The sequence below is a fragment of the Propithecus coquereli genome, unplaced genomic scaffold (assembly GCF_000956105.1).
Source record: "Propithecus coquereli isolate 6110/MARCELLA unplaced genomic scaffold, Pcoq_1.0 Scaffold7, whole genome shotgun sequence".
NCBI classification, from domain to species: domain Eukaryota; kingdom Metazoa; phylum Chordata; class Mammalia; order Primates; family Indriidae; genus Propithecus; species Propithecus coquereli.
In genome coordinates, this window is record NW_012153062.1 from 1082086 (window position 1) to 1094550 (window position 12465).

The 12465-nt window shown below is 34.5% G+C and overlaps 1 protein-coding gene across 4 annotated transcripts in view; it reads right to left on the bottom strand.

Moving 5' to 3' along the window:
- Positions 1–12465, bottom strand: part of SNX7 (sorting nexin 7) — a 94218-nt gene that overhangs the window by 66452 nt on the left and 15301 nt on the right. For all 4 annotated transcript variants that reach the window (XM_012661054.1, XM_012661052.1, XM_012661053.1 and 1 more), the window contains exon 2: positions 4525–4707. In XM_012661054.1, the coding sequence (XP_012516508.1) occupies positions 4525–4707 (183 nt within the window). The remainder of the gene's footprint in view (positions 1–4524; positions 4708–12465) is intronic.

Consider the following 12465-nt stretch of genomic DNA (forward strand, 5'->3'; position numbering starts at 1 on the left):
TGAATTTTTGCATATTAAAAATTACACGCAGTAATATTTATGTTGCGATTTTTCTGGAGGAATAGGATGGAATAACACATTGCATATATATTTCACACTCACCAGAAATATCAATCACCCACACAGATGAACACAATTGTAAATTTAAGCAGTTCAAATCAGAAGATGCAATCTTAATTATCATGAAATAAGGTTTGTGAAAGCTATACTTTCCAGTTTATTCTTTTAAAATGAATGTTTAGAATATCATATATCTTAGTAAAACATTCCATTTATAGGGAGAAAAAAGTAGGGGCAGATGAATGCAAAAGTCTAAGAAACCAAATGTTCATAAAACACTAAAAAATCTTAACTATTATGCAAAATGGTACAAGATATGTAAATGGTAAAAATAGGAAAACTAAATCTGGTGCCAACATAGTTTAACAATATACATACTGGTTGGTATGTGTACATATATATAAAAATACACAAATGCATGCATACATACATATGCACACAAAACATAGTTTAGGGTAACTCATTTACAAAAATACTTAGTACTTTCTTGTGCCAGGTACATATGTACAGGTTCACTATCAATTTCCAAGAAAATAAATTGGTATAACTAACAATAAAAGCACTCAATGAGCAGTTAAAATAAGATTGAGCTGTATATGTCCTAAAGAATATCCAACATTTTAAGTAAACATAAAACAATCTGGTATAAATTCCAGCAAGAATAAGCTGTAAAACCAAGTCAAATAATAGGTTAGTTCCATTCTCATCACTCTGTCATTGACTGAAAAGAATTCTCTAACATACTATAATAGAGGAAGAAAACAGAGGACAAAATACAAGTATCAAGAAGAATATGTTATTTCTTACTACTGTAAGACTTTATTCTGCTCCTGAAGAGTTATAAGAGATATATACATAGGAATATGACAAGGAAAAAACAGCCATTATCAGCTGGATTCCCTACAGCAGGGATTAGAATCATCCTTCCCTCTAATGGTGCCAAATTTGGTCATTAGAAGATAGACAAAAGCTTCTAAACCATATGAATAGTGGGTTTGGGTTTGATGACATATCTCTAACTTAGAAAGGACATGTGTTCTATAAAGTTCATTTGGAGTACAAACAATGCTTCTAACCTAGAATACAGGTTTTCATGGAAGCCATATTGTAAATGGTGATAAATTTTATGTCTGACCATAAAAGATTGGGTAGTTGAAGTTTAGTACTAATGGACTCATGCGATCTATACCCCAACACAACAACCTTTGGTCAAGTGTGAACACTTATTCTAAATGCTAAGGATTCAGAAAACATTTTTTTGAGGGAAAATGAATCTTAACAGTCAAGTCAGCCAACCAAGACATAACTTAACTCCTACCTGCACTTTGACAGGCATTTATAAGTTTGTCTTCATAATGAGGAAGTAAGAGGAAAGTCCCTTGTTAAATCTTTAAGTTCTTGCTTTTATATGTACAAATGGAACACGCATCTCTAGATCTCCAAAAGAGAAGTACTTCTTTACAGCAGTCACCTCAGATATGCTAACCTGGACAAAAAAGGGTAATTTCCCATGAAAAGATAACATGCCAGGAACATGGTCTTTCTGATACAATTATTAATAGATCATTCCTAAATATTCCTAAACAGGAGACTGGCAATGTACATATGTGCATATGTACATGTGTATCTATCCTTATCCTTAGTGTCCATGACTATAAATATTTATAAAACTAAATCTTTCCCAGGGAAGCCATCTTTGAACCTCCAAATTATACAGTGTACCTCACGCTCGTAACATCTTGTATTTTCCTTCATAACATTTTTTATTATGATTAAATAACTAGGCATATAATTAATTAATATCATAACTCACACACACACCCACCCACACACCTCCCCCAGATTAAAAGCTCCATGAAAGCAGAAGGCTACTTCTGTCAGGTCTGTCCTGATCACAGATGTAGTCTTAATAGACAAGCACAGTACTTGGGACACAATGGGCGCTCAATAAAACTTTGTGGACTAAATGAGTAAATGAATAAATTATAAGTGAATAGCTGAGAGAAGACTATTTGATACCATAACATACATCTGCTAGATGTTTATATATTTGTATCTATAATGTATATTTCAGTATATATATAGGTACAGTCTATGTACTAGGATGTAGTAAAAATAATGAGAAGCACCACCCCAGCACCACCGTTGCACCACCCCCCAAAAAAAAAACAGGAAGAAAAAAAGTAATGGGAAGTAGAACAAAGAAACTCAGTTTGTAATAGTTAAACTGAAAAATAGTTTTCCATATCCATAAATAGATGCACAAAAAAAGTGTAACAGAAAAAATATGCATTATGAAAGTAAACTGTCTGCACTTAAATCTCAGTTCAGCTAATTTCTCTCTTGTATAACCTTTGGCAAGTTACTGAGTTTCAGTGTCCTCATTCATGAAATGGGGGTAAATCACAATATCTAGGTTCTAGGATTATTATGAGCTTGAATAAGTTAATATGTAAAAAGTGGTTAGAATATTGCCTAGCAGAAGGTAGTCACACACTACTAGTTTATACACTGTAATATCACTACTACTGCTACTACCATCACTACTATTACAAGAGCAGTCCATTTAAAGTATAATGTAAATATGGATAACTCAGAAGAATAATATGTCTATGATCAGAATGAAATCCATTAAGGTGGCTTATAAAGAATGTCTTTCTGAGAGAAGCAAATGATGGGAAAATAATTTGGTTTCATAAATTCTTTGCTAGGAAGGATAATAACAATGGATGATTCTAACAGTAGTATAATAATAGAAGAAATCTGGCTCTATTCTTAGCAACATGCCCGTATTAACATATTCAGTTTTCATAAAGACCCTATGAGGTTAGCATTGTTACTCTATTTACAAAGGAGGAAACTAATATAGAGAGGTTAATTAAATTGTCCAAGAAACATGGCAAGGAAGAGAAATCAAGATTCAACTCCATGTGGTCTTGTTCTACTGTCTCTTAATATATGTATAAGATACTATAACTTCCTTCACTCATTCATTAAAAAATTAAATTGCTTACTTACTATATCCTAAGAATTATGATTACAATTATGGATAACTTAAGATATAGTTACCTTCTTTGAGAAGCTTGCAAACTTACTGGGAATAAACACAAATAAAAACATAGTTATCTACTCACATACTGGTAGGTGGCAATTACTGAACACTTATCCATGTGTTAGGCGCTTTGCTAAGTGTTTTGAATTGATTACTTATCCTAAATCAATTCTTAAAGCAACCCTACAGAACTAGTTTCTATTATCATCTCAGTTTTATAGATTAAAAAAACTGAATCTTAGAAGGATTAAATATACGCTCTTGATTTCTTTGCTATACTGACTCTGATGTTTAACATTTTTTTAAGAGTTCAATAGAACAGTATGAGAAAAAAGAAGAAACGTGACTATTTCAGCCAGGGGACAGTAAACAACTAGAGAAGCCTTCTGTACAGGCACCTAAAATTTTGAGTTGTGTACCGAAAAGTAAACAATAGTTCTTCTGGCTAAGAGGGAGAGGGGCATACCCGAGAGAAGGAACAGTATATGCAAAGTTAAGAGAGTAAGAAATACCCTAAATATTCAGAGAACAGAAGCAGCTCTATCTGAGTGGAGGGCAAGGTAGGAAATGAGGGGCCAAGAAAGGATTTTAAGAATTTGAGTGAAGAGATTATTTATATATAAATATATATATATTACATTTAAGAAACATAACTAGCAGCAATATGAAGGTTTCATTGGAAGAAGTGATTATAAGAATACTGTTCAGAACCTTTTCAGCTACAAGAGATGTACTTTTACGCTTATGACCAATACAGGTCTAGGGTGAGGCTTCATAAACAAAATATTATAACTTTAAATAAAATTCTAAAAGACTTCAGTTAAACAAAGGAATACAAATACAGATTGTAGTATTTGGTTGCTTTATTTTGCCTGAGTTAAACTGTCTTTTTGCAGAGCTTTGCTCTGGGATTAAAGAGACTTGGGCTCTAGATCTACTTCTGCCCTTGAATTACTGGACAAGTAACAGTATCTCACATAGAAGATAAAGTAGCTACTTGCTCCCTTTTGGAAAACAAGTAGTATGACATTTTGTAACCTTCAGAAGAAATGTGAGTACAAAATATTATGTCATGTTTTTAGCTATTTGCTTTTTTTTTATTAGCAATTTGAGGCCCTTTTTTCCAAAGGTATTTCTTTATAATTTTATAAACTAAAAACCTAAATGCTGTTATTCTAAAATGCACAAATGCTATAAAATAAGTGACTATTTCTCAAGTCAATTTGATTTTCACTGACTTCATACAGAACAAGTGAAGGGCACATAAGATGCAATGTTACCCAAAATGGCTGAAAAAATAAAATGCAATTCAGCTAAGACTCTGTAATGTTGAGAGTTATAATGAACAAGAAACACTTCCAAAAGTTCAAAGAAAGCAGCTATATTCAAGAAAATGTTCATGTAGTGTTTACCTTAGTAATAATCCTATAAGTGATGAAAGTTTCAATGGTAGTAACATGGCTTTCAGGTTCATCAACTGTGATGAAGAGATCCTTTAAATCTGGCTCATCTTCAAACTTGATCTGGTTTATCATTGATAAAGGGGATGTTGGCATCATAGGGCTGAAGGAGTTCATGTCCATCAATGAGGCATCCTAAGGAATGAAACATTCAAAAATTAATATCAATAGAAAAAATAAATTTCCCTCTTAGACCATCAATATTAATGAAATACATCAAAAACAAAAAGGACGATTGGACTTCTAGTTAAATATAGTAGGTTGAATGTGTATTTTTATCTGTTTCCTCTTAAAATCCCACCCAAAAAATGACAGTAAAAGAAAGAAGCAAACAAACAAAAAGCATAAACCCTCAAAGATTGCTATGGTTTGAATGTTCGTGCTCCCTCCAAAATTCATGCTGAAACTTAATCCCCAATGCGACAGTATTAAGAGATGGGGCTTTAGGAGGTGACTAAGTTATAAGGGTGGAGCTCTCATGAAAGGGACTAGCAACCTCATAAAATTGTCGAAGGGAACTAGCTAGCCCCCTTTTTGTCCTTCTACCTTCTGCCATATGAAAACAATAAGGCACCATCTTGCAAGCAGAAAGCAACCTTCACAAGACACTGAACTTTCCAGCACCTTGATCTTGAACTTCTGAGCTTCCAGAACTGAGAGAAATAAATTTCTATTATTCATAATTCCTTAGTCTCAAGTATTTTGTTACAGCAGCACACACAGACTAAGACAAGGATAAAAAGAAAAAAACTATAGCAAAGAAAATATGCCAAATACTTTTTGGAAATTGGAAATCTGATTGTCAAGTGGTAAATGAAATAGCAGTGCAGAGAAAAATGCAAAGTAACCTAGAAGAGAATGGCTAACTAGGAAAAAGCAAGCATATTTATGATGTAGAATTCCAGAAAGGCTTGAGAATTAGAAGTACCTGGAACCTATGGACATAAAGGTGGTGGCAGAGCTTGAGGCCAGGAGCTCAAGACCAGCTTGAGTAACACAGCGAGACCTCAACAAAAATTTTTAAAACTTAGCCAGGCATAGTGGTACACACCTTAGTTCCAGCTACTTGGGAACCTGAGGCAGGAGGATCTCTTAAGCCCAGGAGTTACAGGCTGCAGTGAGCTATGATCAGGCCACTGCACTCTGGCCTGGGCAACAGAGCAAGACCCTGTAAGAGGAAGGAAGGAAGGAAAGGAGGGAGGGAGGGAGGAAGGGAGGGAGGGGAAGGGAGGGAAAGAACAAGAGGATGGAAGGAAAGAAAAGAAAAGGTAGAGGAGGGGGGGAAGGGGAGGGAAGGAAGGAAGGAAGAAAATAAATATGGATATCAAGTGAAACTGAAAGTCCTGCATACTAGACAGAAAGACATCCAATCCTCTTCCTTCACTTGGTCTAAGAATGTTGGGAGGAAAGTGCAAACTTAGTCCTCATCTTAGTCCGTTTGGGCTGCTGTAACAAAATACCATAAGCCTGATAGCTTACAAACAACAGAAATTTATTTCTCACAGTTCTAAACTGTCCAAGATCAAGGTGCCAGCAGATCCAGCATCTGGTGAGGGCCTGCTTCTACTTCACAGAGGGCACCATTTCACTGTAGCATAGTGCAAGGGGCAAGGATTTCTCTAGGGTCTCTTTTGTAAGGGCACCAATTCCTTCTTATTTATTTTTTCAATTTTATATTTTTTTGTTTACAGAGCAAGAGCAAGATACATTCGTCACAGAGGATGAAGGCCGAGGGCACCAATTCTAATCATGTGAGTCCTACCCTTATAATCTAATCACCTCCCAAAGGCCCTACCTCCTACTACTATCACCTTGGAAGTTAGCATTTCTTTTCTTTTCTTCTTCTTCTTCTTCTTCTTTTTTTTTTTTTTAAGGGACTGGTTCTTGCTCTGTTGCCCAGGTTGGAGTGCAGTGGCACAATCATAGCTCATTGCAGCCTTAAGCTCCTGGGCTCAAGCAAACATCCTGTCTCAGCCTCCCAAGTTGCTGGGATTACAGGCATGAGCCACTGCACCCAGCAGGAGTTACCATTTCAACACATGAATTCTGGGAGGACACAAACATTCATACCACAGCACCCACAGTGGCCAGAAGTTTCCTCTCTTCAATGATCATTCCAGAGAAAGCTGACAATTATAGTCCCCTAATGAATTAGCCAGGTCTCTGCATAATCACTCTACATCAAAGCCCCTACTGTGCATGCAGAATACCAACTGGGCTTTTTATTGCCTGGTGCAGGAACTATCCAAACTATCCAGACATCCAAACATGAGGAAAGTCTCTGATGTGAAAGAAAGTCACACACAAACAAAAGAAAATCAGAGGAAACAGATGGAATAGAGAAACACTTAAAAAATAAAAACACTTAAAAAATAAAAACCATGAAATCATCAGAAAGATAACAAAAGAAATTAAATCCACGAATGAAAACATGGTGTTATAAAAAAGAACATTCAGAGAACAATAGCAACACCAACAAAAAAGGAGACTCATGAAAATTAAAATATTTTATCATGACAAAAACTCAATAGAGGGTCTGAAAGTCAGAACTCAAGAACTGTCCCACTACATAGAACCAAAAGAACGAGAGATGGAGACTGAAGCAGAAAGGATTTTTAAAAATTAAGGGATCCACGCAGAAAGTACCTGAATAAAGGGATTCCAGAAAATAAAGAATGAAAATGTCTTTGAATTAAAGTATTTCCAAGTTGGTAGGGTCTGTCAGATTTCCCAAAAATGAACAGCGATTGGAGGGTAAGTAGTATTCCTACAAGCATCCATCGCCATGACATTTAATAATAGTAGAAGTTTTCAAATTCCTGAAAGCTTTCAGAGAGAATATAAGCAAGTAAAATAAAATAGTAATCTTGGGAATAAGGATGATATCAGATTTCTCAATGATAACACTGGAAACTCAATGACAATAAACTAATGTCTTCAAAATTTTGAGAGAAAAGTATTTTGTACCCAGAATTATAAATAGCCAAGCAAATTGTCATTTAAGTATATAAATAGAATAAAGCCATTTCAGATATACAAGATTTCAAAAACTAACTTCCCATGCACCTATTCTTTGGAAGCTTCTTTACTTCTCCAAAATAAGGGTATATACCAAGAAAGAAGAAAGAGAATCTAAAAACAAGAGATCTAACAGAAGGTAAAAGTAAAAGGAATTCACTGAATGATAGTAAAAGAATGTTCCAGGTTGACAGCTTTGCAGCAAACCTAGAGAACAGCCATACAGACTGGACCAGCAAGATCCCTCTCCGGAGAGGCAGGGAGATGACAGGGAGAAAGAATAAAGGAAGAGGGAGGAAGGAAGGAGGAATAGAGGAAAAAAGAACAAGAAAGAGAAGGGAGCAAAAGGGGGAAGGAAAAAGAGGAAAGGAAGAAAGGAAGTAAAGAAAAAAAGAAGAAAGGCAGGGACAAGGGCAGGAAGGAAGAAAAGGAAACTGACAGACTACCTGATATATTTAAACAGGAGCCTGCTTATGTTAGGCTTATAGATGAATTATAATTGGTACAATAAAATTAAGAAGGAGCGAGAAAGTGAGAGATGAAGGGAGGGCTGAGAAAAAGAGACAGAATGAACAAATGAATTATGAACACTCAGGAAAGCAAAAGCTGTACAAGAATGAAAATATAATCATAGTTCACTATATGGCTTGGTTGTGAATAAAAATGAATTTCTCTTAATCCTGGGTTTACCTTAAAATGGTGATATAATTATATTAAAATGATGGGAGAGAGAAAAACATATGTATATGTTTGAGGAGATGGGAACACTGCCTATAACATAGCTTTAAAAGGTCAATACCATGATGGAAAAAGAAAGATGGAAGTGGGTCCAGATTGAAGGAGACCAAAGAGATACAACAGCTAACACATGATCCTGCATTTGATTCTGTACCAGAGGGGAAGAACATTTTTTTTCTCTCTCTCCCTAAAGAATATTATTGGGATAGAGACATTGGAAAGGGTCTGTGTATTAGACTGTTGTACTGTTTCAATAATAATTTCCTGATTTGAATACCTGTATTGGCACTGTGGTTGTTGGAGAACATTTTGGTTTTCAGAAAATACACAAAGATCTATTTAGGAATAATGAGGCATCATGTTTCCAGCTTAATCTCAATGAGAGAGAGAGAGAAAGCAAAAGTTGTGAAATGCTAAGAGGTAGGGAATCTTCATTTTTTTCAACTTTTCTCTGTTTGAAATTATTTCAAAATAAAAATATGTTTAAGTTTTAAAAAGTCAAATCAGTCTTTAAGGCTTAAAGAAAGCAAAACAAATTAAAAATAAAAATGCAGCATCCTCCTGCTCCATTCTGTCATTAACAGTTCATGATCCTCAGAAGGAAATTCAGAACTTTCTAAGCTATTTTTGTCCTTTGTTATGTTCCTCATTATAAAATATATATATATAGTTATTTTTTTTTATTTCTCAACTTTGATATTATCAATAGGTGTCTTACTAATGAGGATGAAGAGTATTTACATGAACACAGACTCAGAAGATTCCTATTTTACTCTACAGGTATATTCCATTAACATTGTAATTTGTTTTGATACATGAACAGTCCCAAATTTGACTGACTGGTGGAAGTCCCTCAAAGCTGGTACCTGTGTCTTCATTAGTATGTCTTTATTACTCTTTGAGCACTTTACTTTTTGGAATAAGAAGATGTTTCATGTTTATTTTATTCTTTTCCTTTCCCAGCCCTGGATTCAGACATTGCTCTGAAAGGAGTTCTGGTTCCTTTTAGAGGAGATTGGTATTTACAAACCAAGATATGAATGCTAGGAAATACATGTATGATACACATACATGTACACACATACAGCTCTAGATCAAGATCTATGGCTAAACAGAAGTAGATATGCAATTCCAAGAGTTCACACTGATATCTCTAATTCTAATTTGACACAATATGACTTATTCTAGCCTTCTCCCTTTCCATATTTATAACTTCTTTCTCTAGCAGTGAATGCCTGGCTCCCATTATCCTGAATATATTTACTTATTGGCTCCATCCCCCTGTATGTAATCTATCTCCTAACCACGCCGGATGTCTCTGCAGCTCTGACCACACAGGTCAAGGCAGCCTCATTCTCAATCCCAGCCGTGCTGAATGCCACCTCAGCCCCTATCTCACTGGCCACACTGGTCATTTGCTCAGTCACCTTCTACAGTTTTGTTTTGTCTAAGTTACAAAGAAAAGAAAAAAAAATGGGTAAAGAAGGGCTACATGTTATTTTTTTATACATATTTTAAAAATGAAACGAAAGGATATTATACAGTAAATTTTAAATACAAATAATGCTCCATTCATATGCAAAGAAAAAACTAACATTATCGATAGGACATTTGAATTATTTCTGCAGTAGTAGAAAGCATGTGTTCTCCAACTGTATCTATATGTTCTCTTTTAGATACATTTTTCCCCAAAGTAGGGATATAGATGTTAGAATTGACTTTTGTCTGTTGTTATGTAAGACTAAAGTTAACTGACATATTTGAAGATTAAATCTGCAACAAATTCCATTTTAGCTTAGCAACAAAGTTGGCCAATCCTGAGTGGAAAAAAAAAAAAAACAATAATTATAAAGGAGGCCAAAAATGGCTTCTAGTCCTGTCTCTGCCATTGATAAGAAGGCAACCTTGAACGATTAATTCAATCCTTCTAGATTAAATTAAGGAGTTGGACTTGATGATCTCCAAAATCTCTTCCAGCTCCAAATGCACTAATATAGTAAAATGTAATAAATTCTGATTTTTTTAAAAAATAAGTACTTTCTGTGAAACTATGAGTAGGGGAAAAAAAGGGTGAAATCATAATATGGACTTGTTTTTCCCTCAAACCAAATCAATAAAAATGCTTTTGAAGCATGGGTAATACCCAGAACACTGCTCAAAACATTTTTTCCACAAAAAGTTTAGCTACATAAACCATAATGCAACATTTAGGTAATCCTTCAATGCAATAGCAAAAGAGCTATTATTGTAGGACACAATAATTGAAGAGACAAGAATAACAACGGTCATTAAGATTAAGAAGGTTCAGCCTATTGTGATCACAAAAGATTTTGTGAAAGGATGGTAAATCCTTTCCTTTGTTTAGGCATGATTTGGACCAAGAAGTAGAAGACACAATAACAGAAGTTATTCCAGATGCTGAGATTACATACAACATGTATTTTTACATAGAATTACATATTTTTTCCATGTGACTTTCTGAATTTTTCAAACAGCCTAAAATAAACATATTTCGTAACAGAAAAAAATGTTAAAATTATTAGTCAACATTACACACGACGTATTCAGAAGAGAAACGGTAAAAACCATAGTGATAAGTTAAAAGAGTTGTCTAGGACATTTTGGCACAATACCTTAGATTACATTTGATTATTTCTCTTAACTCATCAAAGTTGCATAGTTAAATAGGAAATTTAAAAATATATCTAGAATCCACCGAAAATGGGATTGTTGAAATAAATTATGAGATGTTAACACAAAGAAATACTAAGCAGCCATTAAAAACGGAATTTAGAGTTTCTAAATAAATGTGTAATCAGCATGAACAAAATCTCTCTAAAGAACCATTTGATATAAATAGTAGTTTTGAAAGCTGATAAATTTTAATTTGGTGGGCAAACGTACTTTAAATTTCACTGACGCTGCGTACAACCATGTGCTTTGGCATTCTCTGCTCACCCTCCTAACCTACCACAGCCCACTTCTTTTACCTACTACATAATTTAGCATTCTATTTCTTCTGCACAAAATGTATCCTTTTGTAGACTGGGAAAGATCTGCATGCATTTACAAAGGCTCACGATTCCAATGAGTATAGTGTGGTGTCATAAAAATATGTTTCAATATCTAGCAAAGGAAGAAAATTACAGACTGAAATTTAGCAACATCCAAGATTTCAGCAAAGAAGGATTTAAATTACTATGAATCACTCAAAAGCATTCTTAAAACCTCAATAAAACTGACTATCCAAAGTGTTTTATATTCACTTCAAAAAAAGGAAAAAAATATACTGACAATACTTAAAAGACTTACATTTGGATGTGAATAACTGAAGAAAATAGGTGTTTGAGAAGACCCAAAGAAGCAATTAACCAAAAAGAACTCCATTTAACCTTTTGTGGTTGATGCTTTTCAGGAGAAATGGATCATTAAAATCTGTTGTTTCCAAACAAAGGTCTCACCTCCACAATAATGTGTGTTTGCAAGGGAGCATGTGCATGCACGTGTGTGTGTGTGTGTGTGTGTGTGTGTGTGTGTGTGTGTGTGTCTTTCTCTCTCTCTTTCTCCCTCTCTCTATCTCTCACCACTTGGATATATGCCCATTATCCTAAGGTCATTTAAACAATAAAATTACATTTTTAAATTTCTTCTTCAAGAGATTAAGGCAGAATAAAAATTATCCGTGTGACAAATCTCCATTTTTTAAATAACGTTTAAAACCTTTGTTATAGCTAGTTTAGTGGAAAAAAAACACAAAACCAAGAAAATCTTCCAACGGCTTCAGGCTGAGACCTAAATGTGTGTAACAGAGAAGAAAGACTGATATATTCCAAGAATTCACTGTTTTTTATCCTTACTCCAAAACAACACATCCACTGTGAGGGAAACCACTTCAGTAACTTCACTGAAATAGACTAGAGTGGTATTAGCATGATATTAGAACGTATTAGCAAAATCACTTACAAATTAAGTGTAAATTTATCTGTTCTTACTCTTGGCTTATTATAAGCATTGTTATGGGTTGAATTGTGTCCCCCCAAATTCATACATTAAACTCTAAACCTCCAGGTACCTCATTCAGAATGTGATCTTATTTGGAGAGAGGATCCCTATAGACATGATTAAGTTAAAATTAAT